Below are 14,601 nucleotides of genomic sequence, written 5' to 3' on the forward strand. Positions count from 1 at the left end.
TGCTTGGCTTATTTGGCTTGTCCAGCACTGCTTGGTGCCACGGCCATCAACAGATTGGCTCTTCAACACCCAAGCACGCGCATGCTGCTGTAGTCATTGTGTTCTTTGTTGTGTGTCTGTTTATTGGGAAGGAGCCGGTGGCACAGGGCTGCAGAGAGCAGGGCGGCAGGGAACTCCCCAAAGAGGCTGCGAGGCCACGCTGGGTGTTGCCCTGTGAGCTGTTAGCAGGCAGAGCTGGGAGCCAGGCGCTGCTGCCTGCCACGGGGCCTGCCCACCCTGATCGTGCAAGCAGGGCATTGCGTGGGGCTCTGTCAGGGGTGTGCGATCCCAGCTTCCGCCTCCAGTCCTGCTTGGAACCCCTCCTGTTGCCCCCCATCCCTCCCCCACCGCCACCACGCCCAGCACCTGGAACCAGGCACTCTGTGACATCAGCCCCGCGTCCAAGGGAACCCCAGGCAACAGGAATATTGCGGGCAGTACATCGTCGGCCGTACTGGTGGTGACAAGCCCTTGTTCTTTCAGCTGCCACATGTTGCTGGTAGTGATGGATGTTCTCCTCCTCCTCGTTGTACTGCTGGCCGTGTGCTGTCCTGTGCACGGCACATGGGATAGCTGTGGGTAAGTGGCCCGAGGCTCTGGGAGGGAGATTGGGCAACCCTTGTGAGCTTCTCTAGAGGGGTCCTGCTTATCCCCCATGGCCTCCCCAGTGGCTCTTGAAGGCCATCTGGGAGGCTCAGCTCCTTGCCAGCATCCAGGCTGCTGGCACAGCTCGTCTATGGGCTGAAGCAGAAAGCGGGGGAAGGGGAGTGGGCACACACCCCACGGGTTTCCTCGGGCCCTCTGGCCATGCCTTTAAGGGAGGGAAGATGGCTGGCCTTTAGCCGGAATGGCGCAAGCTTCCATGGAGCTAACCAGAATGGGGTTTCTGGTTACAGAGGCACCTGCGGCCTTCGGCCTGCGGCTTTGAACTACAGTATGTCACACGTCGTGGGTGTCAGAAATGCCCAGCCAGGGGCCTGGCCCTGGATCGTCAGCATCCAGGCTCCCTTGGAAGGAGGCACGGCGCACATCTGCGGAGGTTCCCTCATCAGCCCACAGTGGGTCCTCACGTCAGCCCACTGCTTCATCGAGGCTAGGTAAGGAGGACCAGGGATCAGGGCTAGCCCCACACTCTAGCAGGTGCCCTGAGCACAGCAGCACGTGCTGCAGCATGTCCTGTTGCCCTGCAGTACGCCCAGTGCCTGGGCACTCCGCAGCCACCTGAGAGGCTGCTCAGGAGAAGGCTGGGCTCATGCCACTGCTTCCCAGCAGTCTCCAGTTCGACATTCCTTGAGCCCAAGGAGCACGTGCTCTGTCGCACCCTCCCTAGTGCTGCTCTTCTCTCTGCCTTGCCAAGCAGAAGGCAGGGCAACTGCTGTGCTGCTGCAGCATGTCGCTCTGCTCCCTCTGAGCCCTCTCTCCATCTGCCTTCCAGGAACATCACCATGTGGCAGGTGGTGGTAGGTGCCACCCGGCTGACCCAGCTGGGACCTGAGGCCCAGGTGCGCAACATCAAGCAGCTGCTGGTTCACCAGCACTTCAGTAATATCACACAGAGGAATGACATTGCCTTGCTGGAACTGGAGCAGCCTGTCCAGTGCAACAGCTACGTACAGCTTGCCTGCGTGCCGGATGCCTCGCTGAGAGTCTCGGAGCTGACAGAGTGCTACGTCAGTGGCTGGGGTGCCAGGACTGCAAGAGGTGAGCTCCCAAAATGTAGTCACGTTGCGAGTGCAAGCTTGGCCAGCTTGGGGAGGCAGGTTGCTCTTCCTGACGGCAGAGGCGAAAGCCAGAATCAGGCTGTGGGGACGTATGCCTCTTAGAGAGGGGGGCGTGAGCCACTGACCCAGAGCAAGGCAGAAAGGAAGGAGCGGTCCAGCGCCTCCCCACATGCAAAGCCAAGCCCCGGGATAGGGCTTCAGTCACGCAGGGAAGGAGAACTGGCAATGAGCTGCTGGGTGTTCATTCCTTTCTGTGCTCTTCACAGCTGGAGGATCGGCGTATGTGCTGCAGGAGGCCCAGGTCCACCTCATTGATGCCGGGGTCTGTAACAGCAGCGGCTGGTACAGAGGGGCCATCCACACCCACAACATCTGTGCTGGCTATCCGCAGGGTGGCATCGACACCTGCCAGGTAGGAGCGTGCTACAAGCCAAGCCCCGGCAGCACGGGCAGCCCCGCCACAACCGCCCAAACCTGCACCGTCACGGGCTTTTCCTGGCCACTCACACTCCCATTGCTGTGTCCCCACTGCTGAGGGCCTAAACCCATTTCCCCATGGGTAGGGCCTTTTCCCAGGGCCTGCCTGCCTTGTCCCAGAGGCCTGGAACTTTGTCCACAATTCCCAGCCGGTGCCCTTGGCAGCCCAGAGCTTCACCATCCCAAGCCAGACACAGCCTCCTGACACACCTGCAGCACCAACGTGCCGCAGGGAGAGCGAGCCCTGCCTTACAGGCCCACCGCCCCCTCCCAGGAAAGCTTCTCCAGAGCTTGGCTGGCCACTAAATACAGCTCTGGAAGTGCCATGAGAGGGAAGGAGCCAGCCACTGGGCTGACGGTGGCCACCCAACAACCCCTTCATCCTCTCTCCTCTGCTGCAGGGGGACAGCGGTGGGCCTCTTGTGTGCCAAGAGAAGAGCGCGGACTATGTCTGGCTTGTTGGTGTGACCAGCTGGGGGATGGGCTGTGCGAGAGCAAAGAAGTCTGGAGTCTACACCTCCACCCAGCACTTCTACAACTGGATCCTGGAACAGATGGGCCTGCACACAGCAGTAGCGACTACTGCAAGGCCGCAGCCAGCCTTCACCTCCACCCCCGTTCACAGGCCAACACCAACAGAAGCAGGAAGGTTTACACCCTGCCCACTTCCAGTGCAGAAGCTGTGGGATTTCCTTTCTTGGCTGCATGAACTCCTGCAGTACCTAAGCAGGAAATAGGTTTGATCAGCAGGACGGAGAGGATCCAGGGCTGGCTGCAGCGCACCACCACCATTTCCCGCTGGGGCAATGCCTGCTGATGCAAAGGCAGCCTCAGTGTCAAAGGCCTGCTCTGTCCTGCCCGCGCTCCTCTCAACGGAAGAGCTCAGCTGGCTGAGTCCCTGCAATAAAGTGTTTCAGTTCTGTGGCTAACCAGGCGCCAGTCCTCTTCAGTCTCGTGTGCAAGGCCAGGACTTCCACGCCCGGCACCTGCCGGAGGAAGCAGGCTGCAGGCAGACAAGTCGGGCACAAAGGGTCACAGCAAAGGGCTGAAGCTCTGCCTGCTCAGCAAGAAGGATGAGGGTGCAGCGGAACAAGGGAAGGCAGGTCATTGCGGGGCTCAGGGCCTTGGGGATGGCAGCTGGAAGCACAGACTGCCTTAGGCCCGCTCCTGGTGGGATCCCTGTGTGCGTCTGTATGAGGCGCAAGCGAACTTGAACGTGGACTCTCAGGGCCCAGGAAACACAGATCTAGAAAGACCTAAGGCTTGCACCAGGCACTGGTGAGGGAGCCTTGGCTTTGAGCCCCACATATGACATGGACTTAATTTCTAGACTGTTATCTGAGGCATCTACGAACATGCTGTGCTTATGAATCCAGGGAGTGAGGCTGTGTTTCTGTTTCAGTAGCCTCATCCTCTGGTCTCATGGTTTAAAGCCGGCCAGCAACCAAGCACCACCCTGTCGCTTGCTCACTCCCCCTCATCCGGAGGGCTGGGGAGGAGAATCAGAAAAGAATGTAAAACTTGAGGGTTGAGATAAGAACAATTTCATAATTTAAACAGAATAAAGAGTTGGGAACTTCAGTAATAACAATGATAATAGTAACAATTAGGGTGGAATGGTGGGGAAAAAGAGTAAAATCCAAAGGAAAAGGGAAAAGGAGAAAAAAACCCCAAGTGATGCACAGTACAACTGCTCACCACCTGCTGACTGATGCGCAGCCAGTCTCCGAGCAACGATCCCTCCCCAGCTAACCCTCCTACTTTCTATACCAAGCATGACGTCCCATGGTATGGAATACCTCTTTGGCTGGTTCAGGGCAGCTGACCTGGCTGTGTCCCTTCCTAGTCTCTTGTGCTCCCCCAGCACTCTGGCTGGCAAGGCCCAAGAATCCAAAAAGTCCTTGACTTTAGTATAAACATTACCCAGCAACAACTAAGAACATCAGTGTGGCTATCAACATTGTTCTCACATCACAGGCAAAACACAGCACTGTACTAGCCACTAAGAAGAAAATTAACTCTATCCCAGCTGAAACCAGGACATGTGGAAACCCAGGAAAGGCCTGGACTGCATTCACATGGGTGTAAGCAGTGGCTACATCTGCAGGGATACTTGTCAAGGTATTGCTTTGTCTGTGTCAATCTGTTTTGCCCTTCACATTCATTGTGGCACTCTCTCTGTGTGTATGTGCGTGTCTGGCTCTTTGGAATGCAGCTGCACGCACGTGGGAAGATCCATTTAGGCTGGCATAGGAGCAGCCCCCCAGGTGCCCACCTCATTCAGATCAACCAGACCTGAAAGGAGAAATCCCACAGTGTTCAGAAGCCTGCTGCCTCTGGCTGCTCCGTAACGGAGTGGGCAAGGAAACCCAAAGCAACTCTGCAGCAGAGATCACCGGGTGGGCAGGGAGGCAGCTCTGACTGCCCCACAAAAAAAGCAGCAAAAGCCATTTATCCTCGCATCCTCTTCCTGAGCTTTCCCCAACACCATTCTTTTACCTTCAGCAAAATCTCTCCCTATTACCAGCAACACTGCCCTGAAACCAGAAATTGCACATCCTCTTCTTCATTCTCCCCTTTCAAACACCTTTTCCCAACACTACAAGCAGAACAACACCAAGGCAATTAATAATTAACTTCCCCTCCATCATTATCAATACATTACCATCAAGTATCATGAGTGTCTATTTACTTCTTGTTCCATGATTGTTTCTCAAGGCCAAAAAACCAAACCCACTTATGGGACTTCTCCCCATTGTCCTTTGCATGTACCAAAAGAACATGAACTGCCATGCTGTATTGGAGATTATGCTTCCCTTTCCTAGGCCATTTCTCTTGATCACCTAAGGTATACAAGGGCCACCAGTGATGACAATATTCGGCCCATTTTGTCTGAGTGGGGGGGTCACCCCAAAACTTGCTCCAGCATCTTAATAAACAACCCAAAAGAACTCTGAAGAACCAACTCCCTCTAGCAGAATGACCAGATCCCATGTGTACAAAGTTTCAAAATCATAAACGCTCAATACCTAAACCAGACCCTGCAAACAAAACTGGACAGAGGCAAAATCCAGCACCCTGGCAAAACTACTCCGGTGCGTGCTTGCGGTGCTCACGATTTCTCTGGTCTGTCGAGATTCCGGAAAGCAGGTCCCGTTTGGTCACCATGTTCTGTTACCGAAAATCATAACCAAGAAAGCTCTCTGAGCCAAAGGACAGTTTAGGAAGCTGACAGTGGTTTATTGCCATGCTGGATGCACGGTGGATTTTTCCTCCTAACCCACACACCAAGTTCTCGAGGGTACACATTACAGAGGATAATACGGCACACTGGAAGGACACGCTGGAGCAGCTCAAGGAGAAGGTGCTGCCGACAGAGGCCCATGATGCGGCTGGGTGAGTGCAGTGGGGATGGGGATGGCTTTGGGCATCTCGCCCTGTTCCTTCCAGCTATCCCAGCTGGTGCTCGCGAGGTACCCTGGCATCAGAGCACTTTAGCCAGCAAAGTGTGGGGATGCTGATCAGGAATCAGTGCCTTTTCCTCCCACCGGTAGCAGGTTCCTGACATGAAAGGAGGCAGGAGGAGGGGGCACGTGCAGGACAGAGCCCTCCCAAACCAGAAGTGGGAGTGGGTGCAGAGGCTTTCTGGAGCAAGGCTGGGGGGGGACGGCTCATCTCCCCAAGCAGGGGTGTGACATGCAGTGCTGGGGAGCTGGGTTGTGACCTGCTCTCCTGGCAAGGCGCAGGGGGGTAATTAGCGCTGACAAAGGGATGAAAGCGGTGTGAGGGCTGGTTTGGATGGCAGGCATGGGAGCCTGCGCCCTTCCCCTCGCACCCCTGCGCGCCCTGGGCAGCCACAGGTGTGAGGGTGTCTGCCTGGGGGGACCAACCCTGCCAAGGTCCCTCTGCAGCCCTACGTGCCTGTGGGGGGGTGGGGACCCTTTCGTGGCAGCAGCAGGCAGGGGATGCCTTTGGCTACAAGCCTGTGGGCTTTGGGGCGCTGCTTTGAGCCAGGGTTGGTTGTTTGCCCCCTGTCACCCACCCGTGGCTCCTGCCTTCTCCAGGAGAATTACGGCCATCCCATTGCTGCCGCCGCTGACCCCTGCCTCACTGGGCACCCGGGTGCCATCATCAAGCAGTAGCAACGTCAGCATCACGGCCACAGGTAGGGGACACGGGGACCCATCCCCGGCCCCTGGGGATGTCATACCACAGCAAGGGAGGGCTCTTCTCCGGGTGTGGGCAGAGGGTCTGGGGGTGCCTGGGCAGGGCAGGGGAGCAGAGATGTGCTGGGGAGGGTCAGCTGTTCTTGCCCCAGGCCTGTGGGGTCCTACAGCCTTGCCCGGCGCTGCCCCATCGAGCCCATTTTTCTGCCTCAGTGGTGCAGAAGCCACGTGATGAGCTGTGCCTGGTCTCAGCCTGACCTCAGGTTTGCTGGGGCATCAGGTGCCTCCTGTGAGATAAGTCGCCAAAATTCAGCTCCGCAGCAGCCTCACCCACCGGGTGCTCTACGGCCACTCCAGCCCCCTATCCTGTGCCCCATCAAGGTAGGGATGACAAAGGTAGGGATCTGGAGGGGCGACCAAGGCTGGGAGGGTGATGCTGTGCACTGGGAGGGATGCATGACTCAGTTTCCGCAGGGAGAGCTGGGTGTGGGAGGGTTGCCTGGGGATGCTGAATTCAGCCCCATGTGTCAGCCACGCTGCTCTCTCCTCAGCACGACAAGATGGAGCTGTTGGGCCAAGACAGCCGCATCCCCAGGGACTGGCAGGACAAGCAGCTGCCTGTGATTGTGGGCAAGGAGGGTACAGCTAAGGCACGCTTGGGGAGGGGATCCAGCAGGTGCCAAGGGGACGGAAGTGTTGGCATGAAGCCATATTCACCCTGGCGCCCCCCAGCCTGCCTCCCTCTGGTCTTTCTTTCAGGCTTCCCGAGGGACAAGGCCAAGCTGTCCCCAAGGCAGAGGGATGCCCGGGACACCGGCCACCTGCTCTCACAGCCCCGGAGGGTTGGGTCCTTGAGCTGCCAGCTGGGTATGGTCTGTTGGGGTACCGGGGGGGAGAGGGCACCCTACTGTCAGCCAGTGGGTGGGGGCGAGCAGGGGTCGATGCCCCCAGCCAGGCAGGGTGGGATGGAGTCTGGAGTGGGATGGGGACGGGTGAAATGGGATGGAGGGGGAGGGCTGGCACATGGGGCAACTGGTCCCCACATTGGAGCTGGAGTGAGGTGGGTGGCCATGGTGGGGCAGCCCTGGCCAGTGTGGGACTACAGCCTGTCTGCTTCAGGGTGGGGGCCAGGACCATGTTTCAGGGTGTCTCTGGCCGGGCAGGTGCCACTGCTGCCTGCCCCGTCCTGGGCTGGCAGAGCTGCACACAGCCATTGCCCGCCCCTAGGGCTGCAGGGGGGCTGAGCCCTGATTCTCGACCCCAGGCACCGTGGCCTCGCTGGAGCAGAGGCCAGCCTCATTCCATGGGCAGCTCTGCCAGGCGCCACCGGGGCTCCTCGTCCAGCCCCTTCGGAGTGACTCCAGCACCACGGCAGCTGAGCGGGACTGGGGGTCCGCGAGCAAACCCACCCCACCGAGCAGGAGAGCAAGCAGCTGAAGGCAGTAGCAATAAAGGATGACGGGCAGTGCAGCGCCTCTGTGGCCTGAGTGGGGTGGCTCTGGGTTGGGATCTTCCCCTCATGCATAAGGGGTGGCTGGCAGCACCCCTTATTCTGCGGGCACGTGGCACCAGAGGAGCTGCTGGAAATTGCCCCTGTCCAACCCCTTCCCAGGGCCTGTGCCAGCCCCGTGCTGCCAGGCTCCCCCTGACCCCCCCGACCACCACGAGCCCCACTTTTGGCCCCCGTGGCCCCTGCCAGGGGAGCCGATGGCCCCAAAGGGGGTCTGGGGGAGCCGGGCGGTGCAGCAGGGTCATGATGATGCTCAGGTGCTGCTGAAGATGGTAGGGAATGGGGACCTCAGGGAGAAGGGCAGCAGCCGCACACGGCTTAGTGCCAGAAGTGAATCCCACTTGGAGCCCGCTGGTTTGTTCTCGCTTGTGCCAAGGGATGAGCATCCCCGCACCAGTTTGCTTCTGTCCTGTTGGAGAAACCCCCTCTCCCTCTTCCAGCGCTGCCATTGATGGGAAGAGGGAGGTACCGACCGCCGTGCTGCCCAGCCCAGGGCAGCTGGTGCTCCCCACCTCCAGAGCAAAACACCACAAGCCCTTCCCTGCTCCCAAACCTGGGGGGACATGTCCCCTCCTTTCCCTTATGCCACCCCCACGGCTTGGAGTTGCTTTCCCCAGCCCCCTTTTGCCCCCAGTCCACTCCCTATCAGATGGGGGAAAGCCCCACTGTGTGCTGAGACCTGTCTCAAGTTGTGTTGTGAGTGGAGAGGTACCGGGCAGGGAAACTGCCGTCCCTGGAAGCAGTGGGGCAGGGGGAACCTGGGGGTGTCACAGCTGGGGACATGTGGCTGTGTACACAGGGGATGCTGGGGGGGAGAGCATGACGCAAGCCCCCAGACCTCCTGCACACACAGTGACAGACCCCGTCTTTGCCCACCCCGCTGCATTCCCCAGGGATCCACTCCGCGGAGATGTTTCCCTCGGTGGGTTTGGGTTTTCAGGGAAAAAATGGGTGCTAAAGGACCACTTTGGGGGTGCCCAGGTACATCCATCAGGATTTGGGGTCCCCCCAGTGCCACCTGCACTGGGATAACTGGGAGCACTCAGGGCAAAGCAGTAGGCATCAGAGCAGAGCCAGCAAAGGACCATCCTGCACGCCAGGGCTGGGCTCAGGCATCAATGGGCTTCAAAGCACCCCCAGGACTAATGGCATTTGCAGGATACAAATCCTGCAAAGGATGCCTTTGGTGCTCATGGCCCCCAGCTCAGCCCCTCTCCCACTCTCTGCCCCATTTGCTGATGCTGGGACCCAGCTGCACCCTATGAACACCCCCACCACCTCCTATAGACACCGAGCCCCCACCTCCCACCCCTCCTTGGGTGCTGCCTGCACCACCGAAGCGGGTGAGTAGCCCCAGCTGGAGCCTTTTCCGCTTTTTTCCTTGGAGGTTGTGCCGTCCCTGGGGGGCATGCCAGCGCCGCCGCTGTGCCTGGAGCCCCCCAGCCCTCGCTGGCCTCTCCAGGCTGGGCTGAGACTCGGCACAGCTTCCTGGGGCTGCCGGCACCTCCCGTCCCCACTGGTGCTGCTGTGGCATGGGGGGGTTCGCTTCCAGTCTTGGTGCCCTGCCAGGATCGTCCTCCCGGCAAAGAGAAAAGGCCAGGACAGCTGGTGTTAAACAAGTGATTTTGTTTCCTACATTATTTTTGAATGAAAAGCAAAACCCCAGAAAACTTCAAGCAACTGTGTTTTGAAGGAAACAGCACCACAGCCGCAGTCACGCACCAGCCACCCCCCTGGGCTGAGGTCAGACGCAATGCTGGAGGTGGGGACAGAGCTCTGAGCTTCTGGGGTGGTGTTTGCCAGGTGAATGTGAAACACCGGTTTAAAAAAACCAGCCCGGTGGAGTAACACAGTACAGTGCTGCAAGGATTACTGAACGCATCGGCTGAAGGGTGTGAAGCCCCTGGCAGGTGTCTGCGTGGCCCCTTGTTCTGAGCCAGGATGGCACGGTGCTCTTCACACTGGAAGCCCATGCTCAGAGTGTGAGTGGTATTGCTCTTCTCTGTCCTTCCAACTGCTCATCAGCCCTGCCAGCAGCAAGGGCAGCACTCGTGGGATGCTCTTGCCCCACTCAGGCTGGCATTTGCTGGGCTGTATTTGGGTAGAAAGCGTGGAACTAGGGCACCGGTGAGCAGAGGGTGGTGCGGGTGCCCCCTGGGTCATGCCCAGGAGCACAGCCCGAGTTATCTTGGGGCCCCGCTCCAAACCCCACCCTGAGTGGAAGCTAAAGGCAGCGGGCTGAACTGAAGCCAGGAGCTGCTCACGTCTCAGACTCCCTCACTGCTTTAGGCCAGTGTGACGTGCAGAATTAAACTCTATAACTCACGATAAGTTATAACGCAGGTATGTTTATTGCGGCGCCGGGTGCAAGGGGGATCGCTCCTCCTAACTAACACTTAGTTGTACTCACAATACATATTTATACAGTGAAGTTGGTTAGTTCTGCCCAAAGTCTACACCTACTAACTAATTGTGGGTTAGTTGCTTTCTCGCTTCAATTTAAAGGTGCAGTTCATTTTAAATTGACTGGGCATGCTCCCCGAGCGGGAGATTCCCCCTCTTCGGGGGGGGGGGGGGGCGGGCATTTGAGTAGGAGATCGTGATCTCCCACTACCACAATTACTTTATCCTAGTGGTGCAGATTATCTCAAAATTTTACTGAATCTTCCTATATTTTGTGTTTATGTAACAGCTAGTTACAAGAAGATTTTGATTCTAAGGAATTAACCTTCATGATAGAATTACATTAATACTTATTGACCAGTGAGGTATGAATCGCTGTGCTGCTTGTTATCGCAGACTGTTATTTGAAATCCCTGTGCTATACTATAGACCATACTAAGCTTAGTCCTTACTCTCAGACCACAACCAGAGCGCCCAGGTTCTGTTGTGTATGGGATGAGTTATTGGACAGCTTGGCAAGGCCGATATCCAGCTGTCCCACTTGGCAACAAAACTAACTTTTAAGGTGTCCTGAAGTGAACTACCTTCATTATAATACCAAAAAATCATGCCCACAGGTCAAGTAGACCCTTGCCCAGCTGAAGACCCTTCCCCTGTGCAAGCGTAGTAACAGAAAAGGATGACACAGCAAATATAACAATTATATGCAAATTACTAACCAATCATTGTAATTGGGAGTGTATGACCTTGTAATTTTCTGTATAAATGTAACAGTAAAACCTACACAGGTGTGCCTGATTTGTGGAGATGCCACCGAGCACCCAGCGCTGCAATTAAGGAGTGCCTGCTGCTCTAATGCTGCAATGGTGTTAAGAGGTTTGACTCCCAATTTCGGTGACAGTGGTGACAGGTGGAAGGTGTGGTTAAGCAGAACAGCTTGTAACAACTCTATAAAAAAAAGGAACCAACATTGGACGGAACGTTCCCCCACCGGACATGGAAACGTATCGGACTGTCGGGACACGGCAGCTCCGGGGTGGTAGCTGTTGCTGTAAGCCTTTCCTTCTTAACTTCTTTCTTTCCTTCCTTCCTCTCTTAATCTGTCACTCTCACTCCCCCTTTGCATTCACGTATTTCTTGTTGGGCAAATAAAGTTCCTTGGCTCTTGACTCCATTTTGAGTCTTCATTCTGTTCCCGAGATTACAAACAGAACCACGCTCCGGTCTCAGACGGGCATGTAACATTTTAATTGGTGTCACGGACAGGATTCTCAGTGAAACAGAAATTGCCAGGTTCTTTATGAGAGACTCTTGTGTGTGTGCCTGAGACCTACCTTGGTACGAAGTGAGTGCAGAGTCTGAGTCCGCGGTTCTGTTTGTCCGTGAGGAAAAGAGGTGAAGAAGGACTAAGCGACAGAATTGAACAAGAGACGAGTCTCTAAAGCAGTTTAAAAGTGTGACCTCCAGAGGGTGAAGGGAGGTGGGTGTAGTAGCAGCGAACATACAGTGAGGCCATCTCAGGACAAAATAACCCCTCTTTGGTGAAAGGAGTGCCCACACTTCTACAGAGGTTCGTGATGTTTCCCCCACTAAAGCATGGGCCGGAGTTATATAAACTGGATGATTTTGGGGAACCTATCATGCTCGCCGAGCTCCCCAAGGTGAGAATGGGCAAAAAATCAGTGGTTCCAACCACTATAGTGTAGTGGATAGGGTCATGATATTGCAGACGGAGGCTAAAGTTAGGGCTGGTGTAGGACAATGCCTCAAGGACAAGAGTCCAAGTACTGATAGCCTGATGAATAGAGACTTGTTAGAACTTGTAGGGCACTAGCCCTGGGAACAAAGGAACAAGCTAACTGCAGACCCCTGAGCCGTTACAGTTGAGGAGGCAACCAGACGGACAGAGAAACAAGTAGCCAGGTAAGGGAACGCATAGCGCCGATAAGTAACTTTGTTAATCAAGAAAGCCGGGTAGAAAGAAGCCCCCTAATTTTGGAATAGAAATTGTTGCTAGGTCAAGGTAAACCAATAAGTTCCTATTGTTTTAACGGTGTGCCTTAAATATCAACCAATCAGTGTTTTTTACGCTTAAGATTTAACCAATCAGTGTGTAATATGTAGAAGGTAGAAACGTATATATGTGTAAGAAAATCACTAATAAACGGACAACTTGCTTGCATCAAGCTGCGTCCCGTCTCTTCATTTGCCGCACCAAGCCTGCTAGGAGTGCAGGGGAGTTGCGCTCTGTGCTACGAGGGACACCTAAGGCCTCTGGACAGAAAGCCAGACTTGTTTGGGGAGGGAGCATGCTCCAGCATCATCCGCAGAGCCATAAGAACTCCTTTCACTGCATGATCAAGAGGAAGCAAAGGGCATGCCCATGTTTCCAGAGATCCCAGTTCAGCTGGAGGCATGCCCTGCAGTCCTGGGTAGGAACAGAGCTGGGAGCTGCAGCACCATGGCTTGCCGGGGCCCAAGCACAGAGCAAGAGGAGGACGGTCCTGGCAGCTTCAGAGGCAGGCCCTTCTGCAGCTCCCGCAGGGGGGGCATGCCTAGGTGGGCAGCAGCTGAGGGCATGCATGCTCAAGCACCTCCAAGTCCTTCCTGCCTCTGGGAGGTGGAGAGGTGGCCAGTGGTTGGCAGGCCTGGTCCTCTTGCAAGGTGGGGACGCTGGGGCTGAGCAGGCACGTCGGCTGACACCGCAGGCCATCCACATGCCTGAGAGGCTCTCTCTCCCCTCTTGCTTGTCACCTCGTCCAGCTTCAGGTTCACTAGTGAGCTGTGCACGCGCACAGGGCTCCCAGCAGCAGCTGGCCCGAGACACTGGGGCTTTCCAAGTGCTGGCTGCCTGTGGCCTGTCTTGCCGTCGGCCTTTGCTAGCAGCCAGGCCTGGGGACCCACCGTGTGGCAGGTGCAGAATGGGACCACACAGGAAGGGCTTTGGGGTGGCTCTCCGAAAGAAGCCAGTGGGTACTGTGGTGATTAGGCGCAGGGCTCAGGCAAGCAAGGCAGCCAGCACTTTGCTTCTGTGTGACCGGCTCCTTGATCCCCCCTTCTCTCCATTTGCCGTGCTTATACGTGCCCCTCATCTTCCCTGAGTCCTGCCTCTCTCAGCCCTGCTCTCCTCCCAGACACGGGGCCAAGCCCGGTTATTTCCCACCCCCCCCTTTGCTCCCAGGTTTGCCCCATCTGTCAACACACGTGGTCTTTGGGTGTTGTTAGCTAGGTCACCTTGGACTTGTGTGCCATTACTGACGAGCTTGCCTGGGAACTGCTGTCCCTGCCAGAGTCCTCTCCGCCAAATGACCCCAATCTCTTCCTTCAAGCGTCTGTGAAGTGTGGCCACCTCTGATGGCATTCCCCACTAGCCACCTGCCAAAACCGGTGCTGAAAGAGCAGGGTTTCCCCAGCAGACAAGTTGTCTTCTCCAAGGCTGCCTTCTGCCTGCTCTCAGCAGACACGTGGGAACCGGCTGCCGGTCCCTTTTCAAAACACAAAGCAGCCTTGAGCCCGCTTGCTTGGAGGCCAGTTCTGGGGCCTAGGAAGCCCTGCTGCACCTCAAGGGCCTTGAGAACAGCTCTTCCACTTTCAGACAGAGCCTGCGTGGTCCTCCTCCTCGGGACCCGATTGCTCCCTCCGCTGTGCGCCTTATGCCTCACCACAGAAGCCAGGATGGCAGCAGGGAGCTGCCGCACCTTTCACAAGCTTGGAGGCTGCCAACCTTCAAGCCATTGCCCTCGACCCTCCAGGGACCTAGCCCTGCTGTGCAAATGCAATGCACGTGCCTGGCTCCTGCTTCTCTCCTGCACTCCAGCAGGAGAGTGAGCAAGGCTCCTTCAGTAAGCGGCAGAAGACAGACTGACGAGGTGAGACTGATGCAAGCTCTTGCAAAGCTGTGAACAATGGCACGTTGGGCTGCGAGCAGGAGCATCCTTCTCTCTCTAGAGCTTCACGTTGATTGCCCTTGCCACAAGTGCCATGGTCAGTGGGTGCCCAGAACAGCAATCCAACCCACAGACAGCAAGGATATGACACCTGCCAGAGCGCGTTGCTGTGGCTGACATAGCCAGTGAGGAGTGTGCTGCACCTGCATTTCACTGTGCTTTGTGCAGGAAGGTTGACGTTGCTGGGCTGTGCTTGGCTTATTTGGATTGCCGAGCACTGCTTGGCTGCCATGGCCATCAACAGATTGGCTCTTCAACACCCAAGCACGCACATGCTGCTGTAGTCATTGTGTTCTTTGTTGTGTGTCTGTTTATTGGGAAGGAGCTGGTGGCACAGG

General features: G+C 56.5%; 1 protein-coding gene across 1 annotated transcript; it reads left to right on the plus strand.

Moving 5' to 3' along the window:
- The first annotated feature begins 544 nt into the window (after window positions 1-544).
- Window positions 545-3,312, plus strand: LOC129735854 (acrosin-like). The gene is made up of 5 exons (XM_055707089.1): window positions 545-618; window positions 936-1,136; window positions 1,475-1,740; window positions 2,027-2,172; window positions 2,639-3,312. Exons 1-5 carry the CDS (start codon window positions 545-547, stop codon window positions 2,972-2,974), a joined length of 1,023 nt encoding a protein of 340 aa, XP_055563064.1. The 3' UTR covers window positions 2,975-3,312.
- The last annotated feature ends 11,289 nt before the right edge of the window (window positions 3,313-14,601 follow it).

The sequence above is a fragment of the Falco cherrug genome, chromosome 4, assembly GCF_023634085.1.
Source record: "Falco cherrug isolate bFalChe1 chromosome 4, bFalChe1.pri, whole genome shotgun sequence".
Lineage (NCBI taxonomy): Eukaryota > Metazoa > Chordata > Aves > Falconiformes > Falconidae > Falco > Falco cherrug.

Bases quoted from the DNA above. Each gene is read 5' to 3' on its own strand.
- LOC129735854 (XM_055707089.1), top strand. From the start codon at position 545: ATGGATGTTCTCCTCCTCCTCGTTGTACTGCTGGCCGTGTGCTGTCCT. The intron at 1,741-2,026 runs GTGAGCTCCCAA...TGCTCTTCACAG, and splicing joins GGGTGCCAGGACTGCAAGAG to CTGGAGGATCGGCGTATGTG. The intron at 2,173-2,638 runs GTAGGAGCGTGC...CCTCTGCTGCAG, and splicing joins GTGGCATCGACACCTGCCAG to GGGGACAGCGGTGGGCCTCT.